Here is a 15,712-nt window from a genome sequence, read left to right as displayed (position 1 = left end):
AACTGAGTTGCCAGATCGCAATGGCCACATTACCAAACTCCCCAATTTTCATTACCAAATTTAACTTTTCATTACCAAATATCTAAAGCTAGCATTTGATTCTTCACTAATTATACATACAAGTGGAAATACATGTAATCACTCTTCTTATAATTAACAGCATGTTGATATTTATGTAGGCTAGCAGATTAATCAGAGAGAGCAAACAATCCACCATCTCCATCCTGTGTATCCTCATACATGTGAAAAATCTGTTTGGTAATGCATTATTCTGATTCATTACCAAACGAATTTTTCATTACCAAATTGGCCCACATTTGGTAATGAAAAATACCAAATGGCAACCCTGACAGGGCAGGGGGGAGGAAGGAAGGGGTGAAGGGGTCGTGGTGTAAACAGCTGTTCAGTGCCGCACAGAAATTTCAAATTATGGGTGGGAAAAAATTAGGATTCTGGGGGGATTTTTTTCTTTTTTTGGCTATTTTTGGGTTCCGAAGGTCTAGGCCCACAATGTCCGGTAAGTGGGGTATCCGGAAAGTGGGCATCCGGATAGTACGGGGATTACTGTATATATATATATATATATATATATATATACATACATACTGAATATATGTACAGCAAGCTCCCCACGAACACATGGGTTTCATTCCAACCGTGGTGCATTCAGTGTGAAACCTCGTAAGTTTTAACTACTCCTTATGTTGCTCCCTAGACCCCCTAAATGTGGTGTTTTGCTGTTGTCTGCCATTGGTAATCAATATGATGCACTTTAAGTGGTTAGAAGGTTTATTTATTGTTATAACCTACAAATACAGTACAGTACTGCACAGCAAAACTTCAACCTAGAAGTACATAAACACAAGGCAACATTCCGACGCCGACAATTGGTTTCGGGACAATTCGCCATTGTCAGTTCGTCGTCACAACAATAACGACAATTTGCCATCAAGTCAGTTCACCGTCACAACAATAACAAGACAATTCGCTGTCATTAATGAAGACAACTATGGGTGACACTAGAAGATAATTCAAAGGCGACTACAGCGAGGAAGAAACAAGTTAATTTTTGACTAAAGGTGCAACTAGTAAATAATATTCAAAGCCTAAGCTATTGAACATAGACTTTGATGGATCCCCGTGAAATATAGTTGTTGAAGTATTGATTAATTAATAATAAGTATATTTATAGAATGACGGGGAACCTTCCAGGATGCGAGTTGTCCTGACGGGGAATCGTCCATATTTTGGACAGGGAATGGTCTGACGGGGAATTGTCATGATGGCGAATTGTCTTGGAACCCGCTGATCATGGGTAATCATGTAAATCAGGTTAACAGGTTACAAGGCTTTATTTAATTCTTTAATTTTATATAAGTACTTTAACTTACAAGTACATACCAGAACAGTAAATATTTAACTTACAAATACAGTACTGTGGAAAAGGAGTACAGCAAATCTTTAATGAACAAATAAAAAAGGCAATATTCCGATGCCTCTCAGGTAAACTGGTTATAAGACTTTATTTCTTGCTTTAATGTTATTTAATAGTACTTAACTTGCACATACACTTACCAGAACAGTAATGTAAATATTTAACATACAATTACTGTACAATGCTGTGGAAAAGCAGTACAGCGAATCATGTGATCAAAACAAACCGTGGGAGCTGTGCTGATCTCTTGCGTACATTTATAGTTTTCTTAATGGTTCTTTAATCTTACGTTGTCTTATACGTATCCCAGCACTTACTACGTATACTGTAATTGCGAGCACGTTCAGCAAGAATGTGTACGGGCCGAGCTTACTGTATGTATACAGTATACAGTATAATTTTTTCCAGTAATACATTAGCAGCTAATAGACAAGTTTGGATTCCCCCACGCTGCTGCTGTGGTTCATTCATATATTGTATTCTTGCTTGAGTGCATCAGTTATTCATATGTGCCTTAAAAGCAATAAAAATTAAGTTAATATTCTCACAATATGGGCAGCAATATACCTTTTGTGATTTACATGACTCTAGACACACGTTTCTAGGCCTTAGTTCACAAAATTTACTTATCTGGTAATTCAATTTGTTCATCTTTGTTCTGTTCTTTATCCATCCATCCATCCTTCATCCAATCCTAAACTGCCCCATGAGGAGCGTAGGAGTCCGGGGCTAGGCAGTTTGTCCCGACATTTAAGATGAGAGTGACCAGCCTCACTCATCCCTGAGTGGTATTACATGAGCAATCAACCCCAACCATTCCTTGGATATAAACCTTCACGGGCTCAATCCGATTGGAGCGCAGTAATTACCCACTAAAACCACCAGGCGCCAAAATCTGGTTATATGGTTACCACCCAGCGTAGTAAATGCTTTCCTGGTGTACAGGAAACCATTTGGCTTGTCACTCAGTGTAGAGTCACCCACAGGCTGAAGGAAGAGGAAAGAATGAAGGAAAGAAAGACAGAAGAGGGAGTGTAAAGTCACCTGTAGGCAGAAGGACAAGGAAAGAATGAAGGAAAGAAAGACAGAAGAGAAAGGAAGGAATGAAGGATGGACAGGAAAGGGCAGACACCCAAGAGCAGCACTACATCGCGTGAGTGGATGGTAAACTGTTTAAATTCCATCCAGATGTTGTACATGAGCACTTGTTTTGGAACATTGTCTTTTTTACCAGTTTCTCTGTTTAGTTTTTTTTTTTTTTTTTTTTTTTCCCCAGGGAATTGTCTTAATATGTCATCTTGAAGATAAAAACTTATAACCATATGTCTTCTTTCGTTTGTTATTTTGTTGTGAGCATTACATCTGCAAGTGAATGGGGGTGTGAGTGCTGATGCTTCTTGCTCACCAACTTTCTGTAGTACATAAATTCTTTTACTTGGATTCCTTAGCAGGGGTAAAGACGAAATTGGTTTGGAATGTTCTACCACCGTCGTCATCAACATCATCGTGTCATCGTCATCAGTATCTTCATCACCTTGATCCTATTATCACTAGTGAACAGAAAAAGCAGGAGCCAGAATCATGGAAAGGAAAGAAGGAAAAAATAGAGCACTCCTACCAGTACCCAGTGAAATGGGTTATAATCCATTTGTTCATCAGTCAGGCCCAAAACTTTCAGCTCTACATAATGCTTCACGTAATGAAATCACTGTGGCAGTGTTTGTTGAACATACTGTAAACCACACCATTATTAGCTGGAGGGATGGAGTCTTTATATTGTGCATATGCATTCATACTTTTTCCTTCCACTTCTGCCCCTCATCATCTGCATCCTCAGTTCCTTACCTCATCCAATTGCTAAACATAAAGAAGCAGATAAATATACTGAATATAGCTGCAGATGAATTATAAAATATTGTGACCTTTTGCATTGATTGTCATTGTGTACTTTTGACAGTAATAAGAACTCCTCCATGATGTTTTTTCAGTGTGTTGTGAAGCACCTGCTGGAGAAGTGTGGAGAATATGTGACAACAAAGCAGAGTAGCCTTACCCAATGGCATCCAGTGCTGGGTTGGTTTTCTCGCCCTCTTGATGAACGCCTCAATGAATCTCTGGCACTGGTCAAGTCTCAGCTCCAGCTGTTGTGGTCGGCACCTGTCATAAAAGTCTTGTTCTCAGCACTTACGAAGTTGGTGGCAGAACAGGTATGTCATGACCAAAATATTTTCCTTTAACCCTTTCAGTATGTGGACTTCATTTCTGTTTTAATCATGCCTGGTGATTTAGTGGTTTGAATGCTCCAATAACAGTAACAGCCTTCCATAAATTTCATCCCCAAGCTGACTGGAGACTCAGTGTAGTTTTGCATTAGTATCACTTTTTAATGAGAACTAGGGTGAAGAGCTGATGATGCCTTGTGGTACTCGAAGACAAAAAGTCGACTGTATTCTGCTGCCTTTGCAATTTACTTAGGACATGCTTATCACTTTCCTCCCAGATTTATTGAATCAGAGGACAATATATATATATACATATATATATATGGACAGAGAAACATACTAAGCCTCACTTATCTTGATTATGAGCCAGCAGAGGAAAGTGAGAGGTACATTGTATTGTGTTGTGTTAATATGTAAAGACAGCAGACCATACTAGCATGTGTGGGACTTCTCACTTGATGGCAGATCACTGTATCATGCATTCCTCTTCTCAACCTTCTGTCCAGGAGGTCCCCATGCAGGATCTCATCCCAAGCCTTCCTTAGTAAAATATAGTGAACTTTTATTTCTAACTGTTCGGTACTGTCAGCAGGATAGCTATATGTGTAGTTCAGGGGTAGTGGATTTCAGAATGTGCATTAAGATCTCAGTCAGTATGGAATGGTTGGTGTTCCTTATTTCTTGGGCATCTTTTGATAAAGTCATTGTAGTATAGTTCATCCATATGGTATGTGCAGCTAAAAACCTTAATAATCTTTTAACTTTATAGCCTCAAAGAGGAATTTTTATTGTTTATTTTTATTCATTTAATTTATTTTTTTTGGGGGGGAGGAATTGTTATGTTTTCCTTTTTGATGCTAAGATAAGAGTTTAGATTTATTTTTAATCAACACTGCTACTGCATTTTGTTCAGGAGGCAGCTGGTGGTGAGGTGAAGAACAGTGGTGGGGTCCCTATGTCATGCACCACTTCATCACTCTCTGGCCTGGGGTCGCTAGTGTCATCAGCACTGGACCGCCGCCTCAACTCTGCCAACTCTTCTGGCTCCTTGCGTGGCTCTGGGTGTTTACGAGGGAGTGGGACACGCAAGCTCGGATCCCCTGGTGTGGCCACAGTTGCAATGGTCTGCTCGATGTACCACACAGCCACCACCACACTCTCGCAGCTCAGGATGGATATTCTCTCAGGTGGGAAAGGGGGAGAAGCATGGGCTGTTCACTTGTAAATTTTGGATCAGTTCCCCATTGTGTATGTGATTATTTTTGCCTGGGTGACAAGGATAGGGGAGCACATTATCTCATGATTTCCCTTGTTTTTGCAGAAACATAGTTATGACAGAATTCATTCATTCATTCATCACAGAATTGATCGTAAATTTGTTCTTAGGTAGAAAGCAACAAAAAATCTAGAATGGCAGGTACTTTGCTGGTAATACAGGATATATTATGTACATTAATTAGGCTATAGTTGTCACTTCTAATGTGACCAGTGTTATATGATTTTGTTACAGTGCATTTATTTTCAGTTGGCATCCAGTTTTTGGCTAGTCAGTAGTTTGACTAATGTAGGGTGATGCAGATAGATGTCAGCTGTTCCTTTTTGTCTGTTTACACTCTTGGTAGTGGTAGGTGGGGACACCCATCATCCACTCACTTGATGTAAAGCTGCCTTCTTCTTCCTTTATATCTCATTATTTTTCTGTCTGTCCTCCTCACTTCCTCTTTCTCCCATCCTTCCTGTCACTGTTGATTACTCTTCTTTTCACTGCAGGTGGCTTTATACTGAGTGATAAGCCTAATGGTTTCCTGTAACCCAGGAAACCATTTATAGCACAGAGTGGGAACCATTTAGCCACATAACAGGAAATGAAGAGCCTGCTATGGTGCCTCTGTGGGTGGAGAGACACAAATGTGATGTCCACCCAGGAACCAAACCACTGCACTAATTCCTGCACCTCACTGTGGTGAGGTGGTGCCAGTTGCATGTGAACATCGGTTCACTGCCTGGGATGGCCCTGCATGGGCGGTTGCTTGCCTGCGATTGATGGGTATTTTTTGTCCGACAGACATGTAGCACAACAACACCATCGGTTAAACGCAGAAAGACTATGCTTTTTAATCCCTACATTTTAAAGTATATCATCTGATGGTTGGTTTTTGCCGCCAGAAGTCTCTTTCCAGCCTGAGGATGGGGTGAGAGTAAGAAGGTATTTTTCTGCTCCTCAGGTCTGTGTTATAAAAGTGATATAGTTCCAAATCTGTGGCAAGTCCTTTTATCACTGGGCACATCTTGTGGGCTCAAGAGCTTCTTGGACCTGTTGTCAGTTTCCACCAAGGCCAGCGCTCCAGAATTCCACATGCTCATGCTCTTCTGTGATGCCACCACACATCTGGTCACGTCAGTTCCCAATTAGCATATGTTCCCAGTTTTCATTATTGTACATTAAGTCCACATTATACATTGCCATTTTGGATATATATATATATATATATATACAGTATTTGGTAGGTGGGGGCGCTCACCATCCACTCACTTGATGTAGTGCTGCTCTCGGGTGTCTGCCCTTTCCTCTCCATCCTTCTTTCCTTCCATTCTCTTCTGTCTTTCTTTCCTTCATTCTTTCTTTGTCCCTCTGCCTACGGGTGACTTTACACTCCCTCTTCTGTCTTTCTTTCCTTCATTCTTTCCTCTTCCTTCTGCCTATGGGTAACTCTAAACTGAGTGACAAGCCAAATGGTTTCCTGTACACCAGGAAACCATTTACTATGCTGGGTGGTAACCATATAACCAAATTATGGCATTTGGTGGTTTAGTGGGTAATTAACCCATGGAGAGCAACGATCGTTCTGTATGTACCTGCTGGGAAGCAACGATTTGGCCAAAGTTTCGAGTCTTACAGAATTGAATGAAACACACATCATCGTCTTGGGAATGTTAGCACGCATCCAGCAATATATATATATATATATATATATATTCCCCCTGGGGGTAGGGGGGTTTTTCAGGAATACTCCCCCAGTATCCCTGCTTGTCGTAAAAGGCGACTAAAAGGGTTGGCGGAGGGTTAGTGCTCCTCCCCGGAAAACAACTAACTAAAAAAAACAAACAATAAGCCTCGGAATCTAAAGGTGAATGTAGGGAAGAGTAAAGTGATGGTCTTTGAGAGAGGTGAAGTCAGTGAATGTACAGCGAGGTTGGATGGTGAGGAATTGGAAAATGTGAGTACGTTTAAGTACTTGGGTAGTGTGATGAGTAAGGATGGAGGTTTGGAGGGTGAAGTGCTTGAAAGGGTACAGCAGGGAAGAAAGGTTGCTGGTTCTTTGAAAGTAGTGATAAGAAACAGGGAAGTGAGCATGGAAGTGAAAAAGTTACTACATGACAGTATTGTGATACCAACTCTAACGTACGGAAGTGGAGCTTGGACGTTGTTGGAAGGACACAAGTCGAGTGAGAGCAGTGGAAATGAGTTATTTAAGAGGAGCCTGTGGAGTCACATGGAGAGACAGGCTGACGAATGTGGATATAAAGGAGTGTTGTGGTGTTGATGTGGATGTGATAGGAAGCGTTATGAGGAACACACTGAGGTGGTTTGGCCATGTGGAGAGGATGGAGGGTGAAAGACTGACGAAGAGAGTGTATGTGAGTGAGGTGGAGGGGGAGAGAGGGAGGGGGAGGCCGAGGATGAGATGGAGGGATGGGGTGGAGAGGTATATGAGAGAGGGGGCTGTGAGTTGGGAGCAGGGCAGTGAAATGGCGGGGGATAGGGCGACTTGGAGGCGATTTGTTTGTGGCCACCCCAAACGGGATTGAGGCGTCTGGCAATAGATAGATAGATAGATAGATATATATGACCACGTAAAGTCACATGGTGGTGAGATAAAATTGCCAGAAGAAGAACAGCTGGTGGCACGAGCAACCCGCCACCTGCGGTGAGCGAGGTTTAGGAATGTCATTCTCCGGGAAAAACAGCCTGTATTTACCATGGCCTTTGTAACTGTATAGAGAGATAGATAGATAATAGATAGATAAATAAGTAGATATAGATACAGATATACTCGTATGTACCATATATATATAATATATATATATTATATATATACATATATCTATATCTATCTATTTGTCTATATATATATATATATATATATATATATATATATATATATATATATATATATGATGTATTGATTTAATTTTTCCAGTATTAATATAATTTTTCCAGATAAGAATATTTAAAAGTTTTAATTCCTTTCATTGCAGAATTTTGGATGATCTGGAGATGTATGAACAGCAGAAGCCATTTACTATCAATGACTACACAGCAATGTCATCTTTCTTGAACAATTTTACTTTTAAGCTTATTCACAATGGTCTGGTTGATGTGCGTAATGTTCAGACCAGTGAATTATTTATATCAGTGCACACTTTGTTGATGTTGTTGTATCAGAGGAACTCACGGCGTAGTTATGTGAATGACACACACTGGTTGATCAAGGAGGTTCGAGTGTCTTCATTCATGGCTGATTTGGAGCGTGAAAAGAAAACTGCTCAGGTAAGCTGCTCTCATATAATCAATTAATTTCTCCATAAATTATGATATAGTCCAAATGCTCAATAATTCATCTTTATAGTTTGTGTGTGTGTGTGTGTGTGTGTGTGTGTGTGTGTGTGTGTGTGTGTGTGTGTGTGTGTGTGTGTGAAGTCCACATTAGCCCATTAATGACCAGTGTTGTTGCCTGTGGATTTGACTGGAAAGGTACTCAACATATCACCCTCTGCCTATTGGTTTACAGTCACAAAGCTCATTGATCCAAACCTTGGGATTTCCCCCTTGATTAATTTATGAAAATGCCCAGTCTTCATCCCTTTAAACAGTCTGGGCACAAATGGGTTAATTATGGGAAAGCTGCAAACTTGAGTTCTCTTGCTTCCAGTTTTGCCAGCTTTTGTCAGACTTACAGTACCATTTGTGTGGGTAAATTGCAGCACAGTATCGTGGAACACATCTCTTACTTATAATGAGGATTACCCGTTTAACACCTGTCGTAATTACTTCAGTAGTAATGCAGTGAACATGTTTCCAGTGTCTTTTGAAGCCCAGTTTTAGTCAGTTTTGGAACAGACATAGAATATTCTTGTGGTTGCTTTGCAGGACTTTCTCTAGGAGTCTTCTTACAGTGCTGTATTCCATCATTAGAGTTCGAAATGGAAAAGAAAATGGGAAGAAATGATTCACTGGGTCAACTGATTGAGGAAAAAAGTCCTGGTAGAGTATATTCATCAAGGCACCCAAACAGTGTATTATATCAGTAGCTTCCAGTTGGTGGTAAAGGATAGAATAACAACTTCAGACCAGTTCTTTTATGGACAACAAAAGAATTCATGTAGCAATAGAAAGTGCTAAATAGTAGAAAGAACAATAAAATACAGTAAAACCTCGATATAACGGACTTCAGTCTACCTGAATTCACTTTTATTGGAGTCAAGGAGCCGACTGGACTAAATTCTTGTGTATCAGAAAAAGTCCGATGAAGCCAGAAGCGGTCTGAGACTGCCTGACCATTTCAGCTATGTTCACCACAATATGGTAAATAAAAGACATGTTTATCAGTGTACAGTACAGTACAGTCACTACTCGTTTTACGATGGGGTTACGTCAGGTCATACCTTATCGTATACCAATTTTATCGTAAATCGGGAGATTGAAACACATTATGAAAGGGGGGGTTATGTCAACTCAGCTTCCCAAAGTCACCTACCCAAGACTGAAATAAAAATGACAACCCACCTTAATCACTTCCTGTGTCAGTCCAAGTCATCTCCAAGACCAAAACAAACACTATCACACCAATACAGGCGGCATTACTCACGTACAGTAAATCATTGCAACAACACAACAATCACACTTGCGTAACGTTGGCCTGGTGCTACACAATGTATAGGCATACTGTAGCACGATGCTTGGCTGAGAGGTGACGATAGTAGAGGGGGGGGGTACACATGAACGAGTGGAAAAGACAGGGGTTTGAAGGGATGGCGGGACCGCAACTGAACCAAAACAGTTCTCTGCACGCTGGGGCCACCATCTTGCCTGAGAGAAGCGACTGTCACCTTGCGAGTGCCTGGCGCTTTGTACGAAATTTTCCGAGGGCAATATCGTTATAGCGGGAAATTCATTGGAAATCGGATTTTGGGGTGGAACTTTTCTGTTATCGTAGCAAATTATCGTAAACCAAATCAGCATAAAACGAGTTGTGACTGCACAGTATTATTACAGTATGTATATTATACCATTTGATCATTGTAGTGAATGTACAATACACTACAGTACTGCAGTGGTTGTGAAAAGTTTAAAAACTGTTGGTGTGATCTGGACTTATGTCTGATATATCGGTAAAAGTCTGGGTTAGCAGGAAGATGTCCTGATGTCACTCTTATTGGACTTTTGCCTTTTTTGGCATGGCTTGGGCCCCAACTAGTCCGTTATAGTGAGGTTTTACTGTAATGGTAAAAACATGCAAGGGATATAGAAAAGAAGGATGTGTGTTAAGGGTAAAAACATGCAAGGAATATAGAAAAGAAGGATGTGTGTTAAGGGTAAAACACCAAAAGCAGATAAACAGTTTAAAGGATTGCAAGACTTGTATGTAACTCGAGGAAGAATGCCCTTTCACTATGATAACAATGCCAGTGTACAGTATATTGCCTTTTGAAGTAAGAGTGTAGGGATGACAGGAGAGGTGGTTGTAGTCTTTGTTGTATCAGGAAATCACAGGTACAGTAATCCCTGTACTATCCAGATACCCACTCTCCAGACTCCCCACTTGCTGGACATTTTGGGCCCAGGCCTTTGGGGGGGGGGGGGGATTTCAACCGTACATTGAAATTGGCGCGCAGCACTGAACAGCTGTGTTTATGCTCGCTGCTTGCTTCCCTGGGTCCCCCATCCCTCCCCAGTTACCACCTAACTGCCGTCCTGACTAGACGCTCATTCAATGGATGCCACACATGCTCGTATTTGTGAATAAACAGTGAATAAACTGCAATACCTTGCCACTAGACCACATGGGAATTTACAGTGTTGTGCAGTGTTATGGAATTAGAATTCAGAGTGCAAAGATTAAGCACAGAGTGTAAACTGGTGGTTGAAACTGGCATGGTGCAATGAAGAACAGAATGTGCAGTGTTAATTATAACTCATAGTGCAAAGGATTAAGTACAGCACAACACTGGATTACTGTACATGCTTCAAGAGCATTTTCACCACTGCCAGAGCCTTAGAGGAGGCAGGTTAACCTTCATAACAAACGGCCATGGACGTGTTGTAAGTACCCTGTACTCTGCTAAAAATTTTCCATCTTACTTCTGATTCCTCATTCTTCAGTTCGTTTTCATTTATTTCATACATTCTGTCCCTTATTTGTGTGAATAGGGTCTTAAATAGGTGCTATGCATGTCTGGTAGAGAGTTATGTAGTTGGTTTTCTGAGTTAGGCTGGGTTAGGGTCCATAAGTACCAGTCCAGGAGGCAGGGGCCTGCTATCCAGATGGACCCACTTTCCAGACATGCCTTTGGTTCTGTTACATCGGATAGTGGAGGGATTACTGTATACCTCGATATACAGTACCTCTAGTTGCGATACCCTGGCTTAACGATGGCGGTAGAAATACCACCATACCCCGCCAAATGATGAGTTTTGATTTTTTTTTTTTACTGATTTTGATGATATTTTAGAGTAAAGTTGTGTGTTTAAGTTGATTTATAAATTGTTTTTAAACTTAGATTAATCCTTTCATGCACGGACTCCAATCGAGTCATTAAATACCATCCCGTACAACACACCATGATGCACATCGTGTCAAACAAAGGAGGACACAAGTTTCCTGCCAATGTGTGTCATATTTAGGTATGTTTTTATACCTGATTCGTGTCATGGTGCGCATTACAGGTTGTTAACCCACCTCGTCCCGGAGACGTGAATTCACGTCCTCACATGATGTGCATTCATATCCCGGAGACGTAAATTAACGCGGCAACATTGCAAGGTCCCTAATTTGCACAATTTTCAATTTTCGCGAGTGATTTTTGGCACGTATACATGGGACACCGTCCTCTACAAGCTGCCAGGCAGGGACAGTGCTTGCAGGGACAATGCCTTACCCAGCATGACCTCCTCCCCCCCCCCTGCATGACCTTTTTTCAGCAATTCACCTGTTGTCAGTGACCTGGCCAGTAAAGCCATGTCATGCCACAGTACGAAATTCAGGGCCAGAGTGATTCCCCAATCGATGACAATGTGGAGAACAATCATTAGAGGAAGAAACAGTCAGAAATGATGATCAGGTAATGTGGCAAAAAAAGGTCAGGAATGGTGATGAGTGAGTGAGTGAAACAATGCTTATAATGCCTATATTACCGTTTGAAAACCAATATACTCTCGTACTGCATATAAATTTGTACCAAATAAATAAATAAATACCGTTTATGAGTGGTGTAGAATAGTTATCCTCCCATAGAACTCGTTTTCTTTGCAGCCAGCCTGATAGAAAACCCTGTAAGGTAAGGAGGTACTCCTACCTGGATTGAGTATTTTAAACCTCAGGTGAGCGATTTCTCTATGAATTTTCGATGTTTCTCACCAAAAGCGGATGTTTGAGCCAAAAAAAAAAAAAGGTCCAAAAATGTCGGGACTGGGGCGTACCACTGCCCAGAAAACGTCGGGATGGGGCAGGTTAAACAGTCTAACAACTCAAACCTGCACCTGAGAGGGTTAATGTGCTTTAGCCTTAGATGGGGTGAACATTGTCATATAGGGGTACAGTTTATTGTACTAAGCTTTATTTTTTCCAGACTTTTATTTGATTTTATTTGTTGGTTTTAGTGAGTTATTTAATGATTTTCAGATTTTATTTGTTCGTTTTTGTGAGTTATTTACAGATATTAGGCATGGGTTAGCTTCTTTTACAACTGTTCGGCCATTTAGATTGGTTATAAACTTGTTTTTGGACTCATTTGGGTGGGTTTAGGACTTGGTTGGGGGGAAACCCAAGGCTCAAAAACGCATTCCTATACTTTATATGTTAAATCTACCCCGAGATACGATACCCCGCCTAACGATGGGTTTTTACTTAACCTGTTGCCTCGTTAAACCAGGGTATACCTGTAGATGACAAGTGGCTGATCAGTAATGTGGAAATTATTTTAGTGGTTAAGAGATTTAAGAATATTATTTCTAGCTTTTTATTGTCTAGTTAAGTGGAGTCAGAATTTTGAAGGCCTGAATTATATGTAGCCCATTTCACTGGACATATTATTTGATGATGCTGTTTTCATACATTTTCATTCTTTGTTTAAGCTTCCTACTTCACCCTATGTTTTAGTTTGATGTTGAGGGTGAGAGTGTGTTGATATCATGATGTTCTCAGGCTGGAGGGTTTATCTTATAACTTCACCTTCCAGGTGTTGATGCAGAAGATGCCTCACATCATTCCCCACACGGAGCGTGTCTTGCTGTTCCGGAAATATGTAACCAATGGCTGCCCTGTACATGGCCAGTCAGAAGCTGCCTGCACCCCACCACCTTCTACTCTCATCACAGTGCACAGGTATCTGAGGGGCTGTGTTCTTGTGGGTGTAGGAGACTCCCTTGTGCATTTTCCTTAGCAATTTATTTTGCACACTGTACATGGTAAAGTCGTGAAATCCAGTGATACACAGTATTTTTAATTTTAATCTGTCCACCACCAGAGAATCAAATGCAGCCCAGGAAGGACCTCAGGTGTGGTAATAGATGAGTTAATGAAAGCTGTGTCTATCCTCTTCAGTTTGAAAAGTCTCTCCAAAGCCAAACAAAATTACTTGGAGATACAAAAAATATGAAAAATATGTTATCAGATTGAATATGTTATAATGAAAAAAGGGTTTCGTTTGAATGAAGGAGTTAATTGCATACAGTAAGTCCTTGTTGTAAGTTGCCATTTTTTGTGCAGTGGAATCTCCTAACTTGCACAATCCCAAATGGCAGATTCAGTATACGCGGCAACATCGTCCAACAGTTTGCAATATTAGTAACTTGTGAAAATTATATGAAATTCGTGAATGCAGCCTCAAAAATGAAGCTTTTCCGATGCCTCATGTAATGCATGCCACCATTACCTCAAGCCTGCGCATTTAGCTTGGCATTAAGCAGTCATAGTCAAGCATGGCAGGTACTAAACTAATCATATTCAACCATCACTTACTACAGTATATGCCAGTCACAGCACTTCCCTCCCGTGCCCTGGTGCTCGCCCGGCTCAGTGCATTGTCTCCTCTCTGTTGACAGCATGTGGTTCTGGTGTGTCTTATGAGAGGATCTTTTTTTCCCCCTCGTGCTTCCTCCGCGTGCACACTGTTACCATGGCTGATTGTAAGCCTTCTAAACCCACAAATTCTTCAAGGAAGAGGAAGAAAAAGAAGCCAGTGTTGCCTTACACCCAAAAGTTAGATGTAATAAGGAGGATTGACTGCAGTGAGAAGAAAGACAAAGTTTCCCACCATTACGGACTCAACAAGGACGATCTTTGCAACTGGCTGCATTGTTTACCAACCATGGCTCCGACTGGATGTGTCGGTGTATAAACCCTCATTTATATTCTAAACCCTCATTTATAACTTTCAGAGATAAGTTTATGAAAATGCCCAGTAGCTGTGGTAATCCAGGCATAATAAGCAACCTGTGAAAGACTCGTTTCAGTAGAAAATATGGGAAGGCAGCACCCGTTTGGTAAAGAATCTCAGTGAATTGACGACTCATATGATGACAGAAGCAGCTGAGGGTGACGACGACACCGCTTCCATTGTCTCCACAGTGGACTTTGAGGGATTCCTGAGGGAAGTTGATGAGGAGGAAATGGCACAAAGGCGGCAGTATGAGGCAGCAGCACGCTTTTGTGCTGAGAGGCTGTAGTTCGCCTTAAGCCTCAGAACCCTTTCCCTTTCCCCTGTTCATTCAGGCACTGTCATCAGTCAGAGTCAGGTAAGGATCTTACAATATTGTTCATTCCCATTAAATATACTTCGCTAATTTCTTTTCCCGGTGGTTAGTGCTCGGTGATGACCAGTTTGATGTAGGCTTGGGGTTAAGGGGGGCAGCTTTTTTTTCTGAGATGACAGACCCATAAGAAATTTTCTCCATAAGATATTTCCAACTCGTGGAATTCTCAAATTGTGGAGTGTGCTGAGTCTTATAAAGCTGCAATTTAGGAGATTCCACTGCATGTTCCTTTTTGCTATTAAATGCACAACAGATGAAAGAAAATTTCAGATTATAGTTCGTTAACTGTCTACTCATTTAAAGGCCACTGCAGGCGGCCTCTGTTCGATGTCAAAAGGCCAGAAATGAGTCATAACTTGGGAACCGGTGGTCCTATTAGACTGGAAATTGTCTTATTCTTCAAGTAAGAGCATTTGAACGGTACCTTGCTCTAACAAAACTTGCGCTGTCGCACCGTTTTGCTGTGTTATGGCAACAGAACATACAGAAATTGGATCATTGTAATATAGGTAATACTGGTTTCCAAGCTTATAAAAATTTGTTATACCAGTACAAGTTGAAAGGAAAATGAGGAAAATTTTTTAACATATCCTCGGCTTATGAAAAGAGCACTGTCCATTAGTATGAAAGAAGATTGATGACTATATTGTTCAAAAATTTACTTGTTTGTGAACACCTCCTCTGAAATTTAAGGCATCTGGTTATAGATACATTGATAAATGGGTGGATGGATAGTTACTTGACCATTGTAAACTTTGTCAGATCTCGGCTGGTTGAGGATGGCTACCACCAGTTGGCATCACTGTCTCCCCAGGCACTGAAGGGCATGATCAGAGTGAGGTTTATCAATGAGCAGGGGCTGGACGAGGCCGGCATTGACCAAGATGGGGTTTTTAAAGGTACTTCACATGGGTCTCTTCCTAGAGTTAGCCTCTTATTTAATTTTTTCTTCTTCATTTATACCTGTCAGTATATTTAATTTTTCAAATATAATATTAAATTAACTATTTTTATGCATGC

The 15,712-nt window shown here is 40.9% G+C and overlaps 1 protein-coding gene across 1 annotated transcript in view; it reads left to right on the top strand.

Moving 5' to 3' along the window:
- LOC145393774 (ubiquitin-protein ligase E3B) overlaps positions 1 to 15,712 on the top strand; it is a 91,254-nt gene that overhangs the window by 41,646 nt on the left and 33,896 nt on the right. The window contains exons 8-13 of the mRNA XM_080267823.1: positions 3,424 to 3,642; positions 4,571 to 4,844; positions 5,883 to 6,054; positions 7,918 to 8,209; positions 13,117 to 13,262; positions 15,455 to 15,591. Coding sequence (XP_080123949.1) covers positions 3,424 to 3,642; positions 4,571 to 4,844; positions 5,883 to 6,054; positions 7,918 to 8,209; positions 13,117 to 13,262; positions 15,455 to 15,591 — 1,240 coding nt within the window. The remainder of the gene's footprint in view (positions 1 to 3,423; positions 3,643 to 4,570; positions 4,845 to 5,882; positions 6,055 to 7,917; positions 8,210 to 13,116; positions 13,263 to 15,454; positions 15,592 to 15,712) is intronic.

The sequence above is a fragment of the Coenobita brevimanus genome, chromosome 25 (assembly GCF_032717465.1).
Source record: "Coenobita brevimanus isolate Jiangsu-jjx chromosome 25, ASM3271746v2, whole genome shotgun sequence".
NCBI lineage: Eukaryota > Metazoa > Arthropoda > Malacostraca > Decapoda > Coenobitidae > Coenobita > Coenobita brevimanus.
The sequence above is the reverse complement of the archived record's forward strand: the minus strand, read 5'-3'. Positions and strand labels throughout refer to the sequence as shown.